Source organism: Mustela nivalis (genome assembly GCF_964662115.1).
Source record: "Mustela nivalis genome assembly, chromosome: 7".
Taxonomy (NCBI): Eukaryota; Metazoa; Chordata; class Mammalia; order Carnivora; family Mustelidae; genus Mustela; species Mustela nivalis.
The window spans coordinates 97,364,022-97,381,242 of NC_139026.1; the positions used below are offsets into that span (position 1 = coordinate 97,364,022).

The 17,221-nt window shown below is 39.7% G+C and overlaps 1 protein-coding gene across 1 annotated transcript in view; it reads right to left on the minus strand.

Annotated features, from left to right (window-relative positions):
- Window positions 1–5,174: 5,174 nt before the first annotated feature.
- LRIG3 (leucine rich repeats and immunoglobulin like domains 3) overlaps window positions 5,175–17,221 on the minus strand; it is a 48,263-nt gene continuing 36,216 nt past the window's right edge. The window contains exons 11-19 of the mRNA XM_082742007.1: window positions 16,335–16,406; window positions 15,692–15,855; window positions 13,360–13,680; window positions 11,960–12,241; window positions 10,127–10,579; window positions 9,182–9,340; window positions 7,440–7,583; window positions 7,065–7,340; window positions 5,175–5,835 (exon numbers count right to left, since the gene is read on the minus strand). Coding sequence (XP_082598133.1) covers window positions 5,591–5,835; window positions 7,065–7,340; window positions 7,440–7,583; window positions 9,182–9,340; window positions 10,127–10,579; window positions 11,960–12,241; window positions 13,360–13,680; window positions 15,692–15,855; window positions 16,335–16,406 — 2,116 coding nt within the window. The 3' untranslated portion in view covers window positions 5,175–5,590. The remainder of the gene's footprint in view (window positions 5,836–7,064; window positions 7,341–7,439; window positions 7,584–9,181; window positions 9,341–10,126; window positions 10,580–11,959; window positions 12,242–13,359; window positions 13,681–15,691; window positions 15,856–16,334; window positions 16,407–17,221) is intronic.

Genomic DNA, 17,221 nt, shown 5'->3' on the forward strand with positions numbered 1-17,221 from the left:
ACTTTCTTTAAAACTGCATGGACAGTTGAGATGGAAATAGGACATTGTAACAGCTACAGGATATACTATTGCAATATTCAGTAAATTCTAGTGGGGTCAAAGGCTTAGTGACCTGCCACAACAGTGAGACCCAGGTCCTGGCATCTGTGCTAAGGCTGCTCACTGAGGCCACACTGTTCATTTTTAAAAGGGCGCTTTACAAATTAATGAAGAACAACATCAATAAGAATCTTAGGCAGTTCTTCATATTAAAATTACTATTTCAAGTTGGGGCAAGACAAGCTATTGTAAGTAAACTCAAAATACAATTTTCCAAGTGCAATCAACTTTTTCCTCACTTCCATGAAGTTAGGCTTCAAAGCAAATACTCTGGGTTAGTGGGGAGACCATACTCCATATAGCCATTGAGAGACCCAGTCTCTTCTACAAGTGAGGTCAAGAAAGAGTAGTTCTTGGGCTATGGCTTTCCGATCAGATAGCTGCAAGAAAAGGACATGGAAGAGTGTGTGTAAAGGTTTTGTCAACCAGGCTTGAACACAGTGCTTTACACCTCTGTTCAAATTCCACTGGGGAAAGATGTCATATGGCTACAGACACACCTAAACTCAAGGTAACTGAGAAATGTACAGTAGCTGGGCAGCCATATGTGCAGTTCCAACCAACCAAAAAAATAAAAAATAAAAAATCTGTGACACACCTGGCCATCTGTTTACTTTTAGTAAACTGACCAGGAATTGATATTCCCACCGACTGTTAGACCACATCATCTGGTGATTGTTTTAAAAAAAATACAGATCTTTTGACTTCCTTTCTTTCTAGATGTCCTATTGACATACAGGTTAACTGTTCTTAGTATTTCTCATACAGTGACATCACAGCTGGCTTTGTAAGTAACAGCTTTCCTCTGATTTTCTCATGACAATTCATATAAAGTTCTATAGGAAAACATTGCTATGTGTGGGGCAAAAAGGAAAGGTTTGCTTTTGAAAGAGGTTCTGTATTCTAACAAAGGAAAAAAAAAACACCTCAGGAGAATAATTTTGTTGTACGTCTAGGAGTTTCTTTGGGGAAGAATATTTATTTTAATATTTGTATGTTAATAGCCCAGACATCTAAGATAGGACCTATCACAGATACTCAAAGGTTTCTGAAACAAAACTGAGACGATATGCATAAGGACCAAGTGTACTGTTGCCAAATTTCAACTTTGAGCTGCACATAGGTCAACATAAAGCCACAAAGGTGCACAGGGGTTGGTCACTGACAGGTGGGGGTTACATATGGGGTATAGCTTGAAGGGTGGGCTGGATCAATGAGTGAAAGGTCTTATATACCATAACTGGGATTTAAAGTGTAGCCATCAATGGTTTTTAAACAGGAAAGTAACAAATCCAGATCTACTTTAGAAAAATAATTCTGTAAAACAATGAATTGTGTAAGACAGAGACAAAGGGCAAGAAGACACTGATGAGAGAGACAGAGACCGATCCGAAGCTGGCAGTGGCAAGGGGCTAAGAAGTGAGGCATAAACACTCTTGAGGACTTTCAGGTGCCAGATCCATAGGAGTGGTGATTACTGATAATTAAACATGGAAGGGAGTACTAGAACTGCAACTGTTCTGGGATGCAGATGGAAAAACCCAGAAATCAACATGCTCAAGGACATGCGGAGCGAAGTGCATGTAACACTTCTAGGTAGTTCAATTAGAATTAGAGACAAAATTAGTGTCGGTTTCAGGGGCCCTACTAAGCTATAACACTTAACACAATGTACTATAAATATTTATGAATTTGCTTCCTGTCCCACTGATAATTAGGACAAGGACCACTTTCTTTGTTTCTACATCACCTATTCAAAATATACAACTGAGTATATATGAAATGTTTGACAACTGATAGTATGCTATCAGTTTTCAACTCTGAGATAGATCAAAACACAATCATATGCAGAAACATCAAAGTAACTACCAAAACAATGGCAATAATCTCATGAAGGCTTTAGGTATTATGTTCAAACAGGATTAAAAAAAGTTAAACTTGTTAAAAGCCAAAGTCAACCATGAAATCCAATAAGGATATGAGAAAATTATACCAATCCAGGAGTGAAACTGTAACAGTTGTGAATTGCTTTGCCTTATTCCTTAAAAGGCATTCTCAAAATTCTTTAATTAAAAAAATCTAATTCTAATAAAAAGCTACATGTGAATACTGCTTATAATTTCTGCATATCAATCACCATATGGGAGGGTATAGGATTCAGACCCTTGAAACTACAGTAGGAATAAGAAATTAACTTGCAATTTTATAGTAGTGAGAATTTGAGAAATGGTACACATTTCAATCTACAATATACTTTCATGTTTATTATCCTAATATATCTCAAGTAAAATCAAGCATCTTTACTAAAAGACACACATCACTCTCAGATTTCTCAAAAATAAAAATGGCCCCCAATATTGGGATAACTCAGTAAATACATGTTGGCAAAACCTCCTCTCTCTCTAAGATTTTATTTATTTGACAGACAGAGATCACAAGTAGGCAGAGAGGCAGGCAGAGAGAGAGGGGGAAGAAGGCTCCCCGCCAAGCAGAGAGCCCGATGTGGGGCTCCATCCCAGGACCCTGGATCATGAGCCGAGCCGAAGGCAGAGGCTTCAACCCACTGAGCCACCCAGGCACTCCAAACCTCTTCTCTCTTGAAAGAAAATCCTAACTGAAGTACCTCTGTGCCATTTTTGGACAAATCTAAAACTTCTTGAGATTCTTTCAGGACTTTCTTTTTATACATTAGTTTAAGAAATGCCTCATGGAAAAGATAAGTTCTGGTAACTGGATATTTCTAGAATATTGAAATTATTCAATTCACAAAGAAATTGTACCCCTCTTTGAAGACTCTAATAGGTTTTTTTTTTTTTTTTTTTTTGGCAGGACACTGAGTTATTCAATGTGTTAATAGAATGCTGTCTTAAAAAATTGTGAGTTCTAAATTATCCTCTTACACAAGTCCAGCCACTGAAGATTCCAAGAGTGGGAGGCACAGAACAGGCACTCTGCAGTAACATTTGGTTCTCATTTTCTTTGAAAAATACCACCGTAGCACATCTATTGTAATATTGGCTATGAATTACTTCCTATCACATTAAATCAAAAAGACCAAAACCCCTCAGGTGTGTACAAATACCACATCACTTTCTTTTTTTGTACCAAGTTTTTAAAAAAATAGTACCAATGGCTTTATTCTGAGGAATACCTTTTGGTTTCTTTCTGTAAGAAGATTGTGAAAATAAGTTTGTAAATGTTCCAGAGATTATATTTTATAAAATGCTGCCTGCCACAATTAAGGAATAGTCATCTATGAACATCTTAAAAAACAGATTCTTTATACATATTAATGATGTTATCATTAGTGCTGATAATGAAGAAAAAACAATGCCAAAATTGGGTGAATATCTATTTAAGGAAATGTTGTACATGAATTAGTCTCTATCAAAAGGCACAGAAAGATTAAACTGAAATTTTAGGCATCTCTTCTCATAAATAAGCCGAATGATTTGATATTTATCTACTCTTTTCTGAAGTCTGTATTATTTTAGGACACTTTAATACCTAGTAGATGCATTTTAATATGGAATCTCAATATTATATATCCATGAAAAACTGAGCTCCTCCTGTAACATAAAAATATATAACATAAACATATGTTATGTGTTTATAGAAACATATAACATAAAATACATGTTATCCATAGTTTTAGCACACACAGTGAAAGGGAAAAATGGTATTGATGTAAAGTTAATCTAATTTTTGAATCTCAAGTGTTAATGATTTAAACCCTTGTGGCTAAGTCCAGAAAAATTAAATCCTTTAAAAGGGGTTCATAAACATTGAATAGAACCCTATCAATGCTTGCATCACATCTGGCAATAATGAAGACAAATTAATAAGATTTTGAGAATCTGGCAGGATGATAAAGTCAAAGCATACAAAATCACTTCTCTGCACTTAGTCAGCAGTGGTCCAGGGAAGGATCAACTTCCTGGACTCTGGTGTCCAAATGAAAGAAGGAAAATCTTAACTGCAATCTGGGGTCCAGGTTTCTGGCTCACAAACAACAAAGCTGTACACTCACAAAGCAGAAAAACATCACCAGCAATATATCCCCTGAGAGGAACCTGCTTTTCTAATATCTGCTTTCACTTTAACTCAAAGAACTGACAATGACATAAATTCACACCTTCTTAAGGTAAGATTTTAAAGCTTAATGTGCTATGTTAACTCTTCCCACATGTATTTAATTTCTCTTGGGCAAATGGATTTGTCTTTAAACCAGATGTAGACAAGAAATTGCTTTAAAAAAATCATTTTAATTATCAAACTTAAGTTTATGTCAATTATTGAAACGTCACTTAATTTTAAAAATGACTACATTCATTTTGTGCATGTATATATGCCAGTCATGTAATGCCATTTTTATCTAAATACTGTTTAAAACAAATACTTTAAATAGTTTAATAGATTTGATACTTAGTTTTTAACAAGTAGAGCAGGATGACCAAATTAGAAAAATAATTTAATTGTTAAAGAATGTTGCAGAATAGTTTAAAAGTGCCTTTTCATTAGAACTGCTCATCCAGCAGAAAATCAGTAAGAATAGCCAACAGCTCCATCAAAATCCCATTATCACGGGGAACAGTAGATGAAAATCCACCTTTGTCATAGCCATTTTAACTATAGAAATGTGCAATAAACCACGCTCTTGTTGTAATTAAAGGGATGGTGAATGTGAAACTATTTGGAAAAGCACAAAGCATTAGACCACATAAGGCATTATTATAATTAAAGAAACATGGCTTGAACGGTGATTTAAGCCATGGTGGCTGTACTGCATTATACCAGACTATATCAACAAATCTTTTTTTATTTGTAAAGTTAGGGATAAATTAACGTACCTCAAGTCTTCGCAGCTCTTTTTCATTTATAATGTGTTTTCGCATACAATAATCTGATTTGAGTCTGTATTACCCCAACTTTGCGTGATAGGCAGAATGGTCATTTATTTGGCTCATATTTTAATGTGCTGAGTATAATTCCATCAACTTGAGACATGATAATATGAAATTATTAAGCCGAAAATGTGTTGAAAACAATAAAAACTGTAATGGTATAGATGGGGCTTGGGATCAAAATGACACATTTTATTAAATGCAGTGTGCAAAATAAAATTAAGTGAATTCTATTTAAAAAGGGTACAAGACAGGTATTATTTAAAATGCTTTAGTACTCGTTTTTAATAAAAAGGAATCTGGCATTATAAAAATACATAAAATAGTCATGGATTCATACCATTAATTTACATATGATTTTTTTTTGCATAAAACAAAGTTAAAATAGTTTTAAAAGGTATTCTTATATGAAAGTTACTCCCAGTATAAAATTTTTATAACATTTTGTAATTTTGGTCCATCTGTATAAATAAGACATTTTATCCTTTTAAAATTCATAACTCCATTAAAAAAACATAGGATTCTCTCTTTTAAATAAAAGTCCACTTGAGGTAGTATGTTTGAGCTCTTCTTTGCTCGCATTCAGTCTATGTGTCCAAGTCATAAGACTGAAAACGGGGAGTCCTATGGTCTTCTAAGGTCTGTTTATAGGTACACGTGTGATTTTCTTGCTGAAAATCTGTCCTTTCTTTCCCATATTCCTCTGACTCAGAGTCCAAGTCTGGAGAAGAACGAGCTTTCAAGGGAAAGGCTCTTGGCTGACAATCCACTGGCTGTCCAAAGCTTGAAAAGGCATCCAGATGAGCTCTCTTCAGAGGCTTTCCAAATGTTCCTGAAAGGAAGAAACCCCTTGAGCATATGGGTCCTTTGGCTAGCATTTCATTCAAAACACATTTCAAATGGAGGAGCATCTTAGCCCGTAAGCACGCCTAAGTAGGTTCTATAAGCCATTTACGGTATCAGGAGTATGTGCATTCCTGGTATGGAGAACGTACAGAATGGAGCTGGGGAATGAATACATATGTCCACTCTTTATTTCATTTCATCACTCACAGTAATAGTAATCATTGAGCAATGAAGTTCCCCAATATAATTTCTTCCAAATCCTGGCTTTAGTTCTTGCCAGTCCGCAATTCTCTATGAAGGAGATCTGGATTGTTGCTTATAAGTAAACTGTGCCTGGATATGGAAAGTGTCTTTCAAAATAATCCTTGTGCCTTGCCCTTTCTTCTTTACTGGCAGAATGTTACTTAACGGACTCAAACTCTTGTCACAGTCACATAAAACATATTTGCATTTTTTTAAAAACAAAAGAATATAAAAAAAATTACACTGTGACAAAACATAAAATTTCATAAAAGCTGGGTAAAATATTAAAAAAAATTTTTTTTTAACACAAGATAATTTGTGGTTCATTTTCCCATATCTCCATTCAGTGAAACAATGATCTCAGTTTTTCCATGTACTATCCCCACATACAGACAAAAAAATTCACAAGCAAGTCTTGGCGCTAGCCACCGTCTACCACCCCCAACTTATGCTTAAAGGCTCTGGTAGTCTTCTCTGCCAAAGCAGTCAGCTTGGCTGACAAGCAGTTGTTGCCAGGTGGGATGATGTCGACCCTCCCTTTCTTTGACTGTGGTCAAAGGGTGAGCCACCAGACATCCCAAACCACAATCATGCAGTGCATACAACTCCACCCCAAGAGCTGCTGTAGCCCCAAACCACTTTTTCCACATGGGTGACAAATGGAGCTCCTAAGTCACTCCCAAAACTTGTCTTCTAGATGATACCACACACAGAGTTAACCAGAAAGCGTCTAAGGCTTAGTTACGGATTAGACACATAATCAAGTAAAATCCCCTATGTCTGACTTTGCCTTTAGAAACACATATACTAACTCACAGGATGTCATGACTACATGATTAAAAACAAACAAACAAACAAACAAACAAACAAACACATTTTCACAAGTTTGGCATCTGAGTCTCACTGCTTTCCCACATTTGCATGTGGAATAGGAGTCCTGAGTCAAGGTGTCTAATAATTTAATAAACTTACCCATGAAAGAATTACTTGAAGTAACGGATGCAGGCTCTGGACTTGGACTAAAATCCAAAGAGGACTTGTTTAGACACAAACTTTTCATTCCAGGTCCTTCATTTTGAGAGTAAGGAGAGCTGATTAACTTCTTCACATGGGAAGGCCATCCTATGTCACTGACACTCTGTTCACAGGATTCTTCTGAAGGGTAAGGACATGGGTAGCACTCCTTTTTCTTTATGTAACTGGGCTCACAGTGGTCTATTAAGGCTGTTCTCAGGTCAGGGCCACAACCTTTTACATTTGGGGACAATAACAGAAAGAGACAGAGTCAGTGCCTCTGGGAAGTCTCTCCAGGAAACAGAACCGAACTCAGGTAAGAAAACCGCATACCTGTGTGATAGGCTTCAAATGGATCTGAGCTGTACACATTCCCCTTCAAATACACAGGGCCCGAGGACCCCAAAAAGGGACAAAGGAATGGATCCACTGCAGCTTCCACGTCGGCTTCACTACTATTGTCAATATGGCACGTCCCTTTAAAACAGACATTTCAGTCACCGAATGAATGTGATTCAAGTACCCTGCAACATTCTCTCTACTTCAGGGATTTTCCATATTTGTAAATAAAAAGTTTGGATTGAACAGCATGTAAGAGGGAAAACTGGAGAAATTTATAGTAGAGTTTTAAAACATTTGCTGAGGCCCACGGATTAGTAACTAATGAAATCTGTGCCATCTTACAAAGACAGGACGTGACGAGAATCATTGTACTGCATGTGTTCACAGGGCACTGGCCCCCAGTGGCTTCCCAGAGAAACTGATCTGTGTATGCACACTGCAGCCAAAGCAGCCACTGAAACACACAATGCCATCAGCACTGCCCCCTCCCTCCAGAAGGTCAGATGAGCAGGACCAGGAAGTGGCATTCAACAAATCATCTCTGAATGCCCAGATCAAAGAGAAGCTCGGCTGTTGTGAGTATCTGAGTATCTGAGCCAAACAACTCAGAAATGACACGCCAGTTAGGAGTGGCCACAGCAGTTGAAGGACAAGAGATGTAGTGTAGGCGAGAGATGCTGCAATGGGCCATGTGCCTGGGGAGCAGGAACTGGGCACTGAGTGGTCTCAGAAGAGACTGTGTAAGATACGATCCCTAATGCCAGTGGCCCCTTGAGCACTCAAAGCAGACCAATCCCCAGTCCAAGCATCTAAGCGACACAGCACTACTATGTTCCAGTTCTGTTGCTTTAAACTTTCCTAAATGTCTTTTGCATAAACCCTGCTACATTTGAACAACGCTGCAACCAATGAGTCTAACCAGAACACCCACCTGTATGTGTACATCTTCTATCTCTACACTCTCTATCACTGCCTTGCCAAGCACTTTGTGACTATTTGTTGCAATTTTCATTTCACCACTGCCTACACTATGAGACTGAGAGCACATATTCCTCCCTCTCAACTACAGAGTCCACCACAGAGCACACATTCAATAAATGCCTGTGGGAAAAGATGGTAAAATGTTTGAAAAGAATGTCAATAGTTTTCTCTTTTGGAGCCCTTCATATGTACCAAGCACCGCGCAGTTTTCCAACATACCATTTTATTTAGTTTCACAACAACCTAATAAGGAAGTACTATGTAACTGCCCAAGGATACATAGTAAGCGACAGAAGAGGGTCTTGAACCGAGCCTGTGTGTGTGTCTGTGTTATGGTGCCTCCATGATTATTCTTAAAACCATGCAGTTCTTAAAGCAAGAGTCAGAATTTGATTTCCCTAACAGAATTTTAAATCATTTGACTTTTAATACCTTACATGAAACCAGTTAATGTCATTTAAGAAAGGAGAACATTCAGGGCCAAAGAACATTTATAGTGTAAAGAAAGTATCACGTTGCATGGAGAAATTAAACTTTAATTCTCCTACTTGTCTTCTCTTATTATCCAAAGCAAAGATTTTTCTGCTATTTAAGAGAATGGCATAATAGTATTTAATTTCAGCTTTGCCAGTGAGCTTGGGCCAACTCAACATATGAATGTATTGATTGCTTGTGAAAATTAATACTGTACTTGAGCCTTCCATCAGACTGTTTTGAGACAGCTACAGCCTGTGTTCCTTTTAAACACTTACCATTGCCGTCGTGTTGTGGTAAGAAAAACCCGCCTCCTGAAGACGTGACGAACTGGTGGTGGCTTCCACTTTCTGAGGAGATGTACCCATCCTGTCTGTCGGCTAAGGTTCCCTGAGATGACAAGTAACTAGGGATATCTGCGGGCAAGTTGGTCTCATCTATAATCCAACAACAGCATTCTGTTAACCAAGACCGACCATACATACCCCATAGCCTTCCCTGATGAACACTCTATACTGTTTTGGTTTCTGTACAAATCAAATAAATCTACTCCTGAAGACCCACCTTGACTGTCTAGTCATGAGGTTAGGAAGGTTAGGGCTCGCTGCTCTGGGAAGCACAAGCCAATTTTCTATTTTGCCTTCTATAGGAAGCCCCTCCCAAATGTCAAAAAAACAGATGTTTCAAGAGATAAAGCCTTGGGAATTTTTGTAGGGTAGTAGCTAAGCTTTTGGATTAAGCTTGATTTCTGCTATATTTCTGACCTAATATTCATCAATATAAGAGCTGGCACATATTAGGTCACAGCCTGCTCTCACAGTAACAGAATCCTCCCTAGACACCGGCACACGTATGCACACAGCAACATGTGATGAGAGAGAGAACTATGGCAGAGTGTAGACCTCATAAATGAAGGGCTGCTCCTGTTCTCCATCACCTCTGTGTGAAGGAGTGGGACTGTTTTACACTGTGCTTTGGACTATATCTCATAGCCAACAGGATACTCCGATGAGGTTTTAACAAAAAGGATTAATCTTTAAACATCAGCTTTATTTTGGGCCGGGGTGTTATTTTTAGCTAACCATATTCCTGCAGCTTGAAACAAATGAGTCACCCTTCTGACATGGCCTCGGGCTGTGAGACACACATTCTGGAAGAAAATTACCCCAGGACCACAGGCACACATGACTACAGCACCCCGTGCCAAGCTTCTGTTTACACACCTGTGTTGGTAATGCTGCAATCTTCATTCCTCCGCCTTGTGTGGTATATGATGACCACCCACACGAGCGACGTGCCCACCACACAGCAAACCACTGCTATGATCACGACACCCACGGTGGCCCATCCATCATCATCTAACGACGAGGCGGTCATCTGAGGGGAGTCACAAGTGGGAGTGGGGATCACACTGAGACGCACGTTGCCTCTCTCAGTGCCGAGGGTGTTAGACATCTCACACGTGTATTTCCCGGCATCACTGACATCAGAGTCCACGATGATCAGCAGCTGATTGCCTGCTGCAAAAAAGTGCCTTTCGGTGACCACCAAGGGGCTATCATCCTTGGTCCAGTTCAGTCTGGGAGGAGGGCTGCCTCCAGCGATGCACTGCAGGACGGCGGTTTCTCCCTTGGTGACGGTTCGGTCCAACAAGGGCCGCAAAAATGATGGTGTTTCTGAAAGGACAAGTTATGTTTTCAATCTCCTAAATAAAATCAGGTTTTGCATATCGTAAGACTGACCACTTGAATTTACTAAAACTGTAACCTAACACTGTATTCGTCCACAGATTCATGCACATGCTTCTGTGAGAGCCGAAACATGGGTATGACATTCAGAATCTCATTTCATTATTTGCCTGTCATTTGTTACACCACCTGTTGAGGATAATGTTTACTGTTTTTTAAATCTCTCACACTCTAGACAAGATTGGGAATGGTGGAAGAAGGGCAATGCAAAATCTTCTAGTCAAATGTATAAAAGTAATTTCAAGGGGCACCTGGGTGGCTCAGTGGGTTAAAGCCTCTGCCTTCGGCTCAGGTCATGATCTCAGGGTCCTGGGATAGAGCCCCACATCCGGCTCTCTGCTCAGCGGGGAGCCTGCTTCCCTCTCTCTCTGCCTGCTATTCTGCCTGCTTGTGATCTCTGTCAAATAAATAAATAAAATCTTTAAAAAAAAAAAAAGTAATTTCAAGCATGGGGGGTATGTTGATGGGTGGAAAAAATCAGAATGTTTAGATTTTTAAGGGGAAACCTTCTAGTGCTAGACGTCCAAACCTATGCATAAATTCTGAAAGGACTTTTATTACTTGGTGTTCGCAGGTTACGTTGCTCAACTCTGAGTTTTGCTCAACTCATAAGAAACACATATGATGAACATGTTCACATTTTTTTAAAAGCTCCTATTCAGGCAAAAGATGAAAGACAAACTCTGATTTCCAGAATGGTAGGGTAGGTCTAGAAAATAGAGTAGATCTTTCCCAAACTGCTAACATGTTCTGTATTTTTTATATGTGCTTTATAGTGTGAAGACTATCAGTCGCGCCTGTGTGATGGGAAGAGGAGAGCAGAGGAAGTGGAGGCAACAGAGCATTTACTTTTCCCCTTGGAACAGAGGAAGCAGAGTCCTCTATCTCACTGGCCACGGGCTAAGACGTCATGTACTCTGACTTCAAAATTCCTGAGAAGCCATTTGTTCTCTCCAGGGAAGGGCAGTGTCCTATGGATTACCTCTCACCCTTACAACTCCTGACACGTAGGGCCTTTGAGTCAGCCAGCATCTTTAATTTCTTTTTTTTTTTTTTTTAATTTATTTATTTTCAGCATAACAGTATCATTATTTTTCACCACACCCAGTGCTCCATGCATTCTGTGCCCTCTATAATACCCACCCCCGGTGCCCCGACCTCCCACCCCCCCGCCACTTCAAACCCCTCAAATTGTTTTTCAGAGTCCATAGTCTCTCATGGTTCACCTCCCCTTCCAATTTACTCCAACCCCCTTCTAACAAAAAGCATCTTTAATTTCTATCCCAGAATCTGACAATAGCCGCTTACCCAGGACAGTCAGAGTTGCGTTTGCAGAAATGCTTCCGGCACTGTTCTGAGCTGTGCAGCTATAAACCCCGATGTCCTCTATCTTCACATCCACGATAAAGAACACATCATCCTCGGGCATAACATGCATGCGTCTCTCCCTCGCGGCGGGGAAGTCTGTGCCCCCGTCCTTTTGCCAGGCTATCTGTGGCGCTGGATGTCCCAGGGCAGCGCACTCCAAGCGTGCCATGGCCCCGGCACGGATGGTGAGATCCATGGGGGTCTTGGTGAAGGAAGGAAGCACTGAATCAGAGAAAGAATGAGGGCATTAGTGCTATGGAGTCTTAGAGGTTCATTTTCATTCTTTTTTTTTTTTTTAATATATACTTACAAATGCCCCTGCCGTAGGTTAGGCTGGGGTTATTTCTGATTACAAGAGAAGGAATCTGAAGTTGAGATAAGGAGATTCCCTCAAGGTTACACACAGGTACAGAAATTATCATAAAGTCAGGCCGAGACATAGGTCATCCCCTGTATAAACTGAAGGTCTTTCTCCTATTTTCTAGTTACTTTTTAGTTTCCTCAGTAATTATCTGTGAGATCTTGGGCAGATCAATTAATCTCTTTGTACCCTGACGACTCACTTCCTCTTTCCTTTTTTTTTTTTTTTCCAAGTCCCTTCTGGCTCTAACATTCTATGACTTTAGATATGCGTTTTCTCCTGCAACTTTAAACTCAAAATTGTTCTGCGTGTCAGTCCTCAGCAATCATTTGTAGAATGACTGCATTAATAAATCATATACAAAAATCTTCTACCATGGAAAGTACAAATGATTAATTAATACAGTGGTAAGGTTCCTGTCATAAAAAATGTATTGAGGTCACACAGAGCAAACAATTATAATTTTTATTAACAGCAACTAATACTTATTGCATTTGGTAAGCATTCACTGTATTCCAGGCTAATCCTTTACACCAATTATTTTATCTAATTATCATACCTCTATAAGATATGTATGATTGTTCCTAATAGAAAGATGTAGAAATGGAGGCACAGGATGGTTAAGTACTTTGATAAGAGTTACACAGCTGTATGCAGGGGTGGCAGGAATCAAACCCAGATCTCTGAATTAAAGGCAGTGTGCTATAATGCTTCACGGCCTCCCACAGCCGACAAATACATTGTGAACTCCCCAAGAAGCACAACCCGTGTGTCATTCGGCTCTGTGCTACCCACCATGGTGGGATCCTCAATGCAGTCCCCGCTGATGCAGATTCCAAGTATCTTAGTTTTGCAGAGTGAGAGGTAGAGAAAGGAAGGGCGAGGTGGGGAACTATAAACAGAAGACAGTAAGAGAAAGAGAGAAAAACCCAATCTAAAAGGTGTCTTTAAATGCAAACGGAAAAGTTAGATCACGTACTGTTGACTGTAAGCTTGGCTTTGACCGAGTAGGATGAACCGAAGTGATTGGAGATGACGCACTGGTACTTCCCTTCACTGGTAAACTCCACGTTGCGGAGCCGGAGGATGGTGGTGTACTCCATCACCTCTCCACCTTGGGCCCGCAGGTGTGCATAGTTTTCCATTTCGGCATCATGCAGTAGTTCATTGTCTTTTTTCCAAGCAAATGTCATTGGTGAATCACTGCTGCTGGCGGCCGAGCAGACAAAACTCAAATTGGAACCTTTTATTGCCGACTGTGTTTCTGGCTGAACAGTGATCTGGGGTTTAGGAAAGTCATCTGTCCAAGAGGGAGAGGAGAAAACAGAATGATTTTAAGGCTCGACAGTCCAAATGCTACTCAGTTTTTAATACCAAGAAACCCAAAACAAGTGAGGGCTTAGGTTTTATACTCGGTGTAGGTTTCACAGGTGGACTACCAGTCCTCATGTTGAAATGATGGCCTGGGAAGGTGTTTATAAACTAATTCGTTCACTTCAAATAGGGGCCGGCACCTATTTATCAATCATTAACTGAGAGACTATTATTCTGGAACATAATATAGTTTATCCTAGGTCCCTTACGCTTTTTTTTTTTTTAACATAAATACGAGAAGAAATCAGCTAAGAAACTTCTAACTCATGGATCATCTTTAAACGCTACCAGTAGGAACTGCAATTTTTTTCCATGTTATCCACAAAATAAGCCGCAGCAAAATTAAGAAATCAATATCACCAAAGACAGTAATTAACACCCCATTCACTAAAAACAGAACCCGTATTAAGGAGCAGTAATCTTTAGATCAAGTTGAAACAAATAATTCTGCCCTCTCAAACTCCCTGTGAGAGCCTGGCTTCAGCCTGGGGTTGAGGGTGGACCGTCAGTCAGGCCAGGCCGCCGTGCTTCACTGTCAGAACTACATGATAATTAGAGCTGGGCAACTCTTTCATTCCAAACGGTTATTTTTAGTTCTCTGTTACTTTTTGGAAAAGTTACCTTTTTTGAGCTGCAGTTTCTTGGAGATGGTCTAAACCCAGAAGGAAACAGTTTAGATCTACCAAAATGTATTATCTGCACGCTCTGGAGAAAGGACACCCGGTGGCCTGCATGCGTGTGCGTGTTTGTGAGGGGGGGGTGCATGTGTGTGAGTGAATGGGCTGTGGGAAGGCTCTGGACGCTCCAGTGCGGCTCATGTTCAATACCACGCTGTCATCAAGACGTTGTCTGCTTCTGTATGGCTACTCTAAATTTCTCATCTGATTAATCAATGTTTAGATTCACAGTTGAGGGACTGAAAGAAAAATCCAAGGATACCGTAGACACGTCCCCAAATAATAGAGAGTTCTTATCTTGGGACTAGAGAACTGCAAAATAAGCACCATGGGAAAGGGATGGCTCGGGCCCTTCTAGATGAATGCCAAAAGCTTATTTAGATCCAAAAGCTACATCAGACGTTTTATTTCCAGAAACCGTTGGCACTGTTTAATGCTGCAACCTAAAAAAATATATTTTTCTTGTACTTGACTAGACAATCGTAGGCAAAGCAGTTTCAAATAAATTTTTAAAGGCCAACGTAAAATTAGGTTCTGTAATATCTTAACACATACACTAAAATTTAAGCAAACTTTGATTTTATGTTCTATATGTGCATTTATTTTTAGAAAGGTCTCCATGACAGTAAATAATAAACAGCAGTGTAGTGTAGTTGACCGAAGCCTGCACCAGGGAGAGGAGAACTTGGGGTTTTGATCCAGATCTGCTGACTAGCTATGTGAGATTTGAGGTTTGAGATTTCTAGCACTGAGATTCTTCACGCTAGAACAATGGACCTTAGGCTGACTGATAATAAATTCAAACTTCCTATTATTTATAATGCTTTAACTGCCGGGAGCAACATTTTTAGCAGCCTGTAAATTATGAACTGATAATTTTCCCTTCGTACCCCAATACACAGCACTGACATGGGTTAGTTCAGCCTCTCCACAAGCCCGGAAGTGGGAAGGGCAGTCAGCACACGTCCAACTTCACAGACGCAGACACAGAGATTTAGGAAGAAGGGAGGGCTGCGACTGCCCATCAGTGTTCCCAAGATCCAACGTCCTTCTCATTCCATCAACCCCCCCCCCCCCCGATGTCCAAACAGAGACATTTAAGGACATTCTCTGTCATCTATAACATTAAAATCATCAGCACACCATTTTCATCTACCTCAGCAAAAATAAAAGCTTCATCAAGGCAACACAAGCTTATTCAAGACCATTCATTGGCAGGAAAAAAAGAAGAATGAAGACAGAGGCAACAGTCACACTCACCGCACACAAAGCCATCTGGGCTAACAGCAAAAATACTTCTTCCTTTTAGCAGCTGAGGATGGGCGCAACTGGCATTTACAAAGCTCTGAAAGTTGTTTTCCGCCACCCACTGTGGGAGCCATTTTAGTTGGCAATCGCACAAAAGGCTTGATGTATTTAAATGCCTGAGGAGAGTAATTATGTTCAATTCGTTTTATATGAAATGCAGATTCTATGAGTAAACTAACTCAAGTAAATATTAACAAAGCAATGAATGTGGAAACCAAATACACACCCCATGCAATAAATATTCTCTCGTCCATCTTAAAATGTACGAAACGTATTAGCACCATGTTGCTGCTGTTTCTGACCTACTGAGGGAGAAGTGCTGATACACTGAAAACACCTCACTCCTGAAGGTTTGCTACCCAGGTCAGGCCTTGCACCACATTAGGTCCCACACATTTAAATTGCAAATTCATCAAGAAGAACAGAAAGAAACTCTTCTCAACAAAGGGAACAGATCGCCACCTCCCTTTGCTTTCTGGGATAAAGATCAAGCTAAGAAGGCACTAGATGCTTTTGATAGACCCGTGATCTAGGCTGACATGCCCCCTGACACCAGGTTTCCTTTGAAACTCTTGGAAAGAAAAGGAAAGCTTACAATTGCTGAAGTTTCTTCATTTGCGAAAATGCATTGCCTTGTAATGACATGATTGCGTTGTCACTCAGATCTCTGAAAACAAATCAAATACATTAGAGCGAATTATGGTCACTGCCTGCCTCAGGCAAAAGCTGGGCCCGCACTGCCCACCCCATTCACCAAACTACTCCATGTGCTGAAGTGCACCAACCAGGCAACTCCAGAGAACCTGTTAGGAAGCTTCGATCAAAGAACACGAATATTTGTACCAGAGGCAGATCTGTTAGAGTAAAAAAGATTTGCTTTATATCCTCATGTCTATGTTATTGGACTCAGGAAGGCTACACTGTTTTTCTGCTATATATATATATACTTTTTTTTGTAGTTATATGGTTTGTTCTACTGTACTATTTTACTGTTTTTCAATATTCAAATTAGTAACCAGTAGTAACTTTTAAATACACAAGTAAAATTACTCATAGTTACGCTTTTTAAAAACCCTATCATGTATAATACTTTCTATGATATGCACTGGGTTAAAGGATTTACATTTACATAGTATTACATTTATTCCTCACAGCAACCCAAAAGAAGATGGTTTTACTACCTTGTTCAGCATGAAAGGGGCAGATAAGATATGAACTCAATTATTTTCCATTTCAACACCTATGCTCTTGGTCAGTAGCCCATTCTGCCACACACAACTCACGAATAGACAGCAAGGTGTTCAGACAAGATGTACTTGCTAAAACACACTTCGGGCAGGACATTTATAAAACCAGAGAACATTCTAGGCTGACTTTATTTTTAACTAGTGTTTACAAGCAGTTTGAATTAAAGCAGTCTCCACAACGATTATTATTCTGTTTTTCTTTTATGGGGTCAGAGTATACAAAAAGGATTTTGAA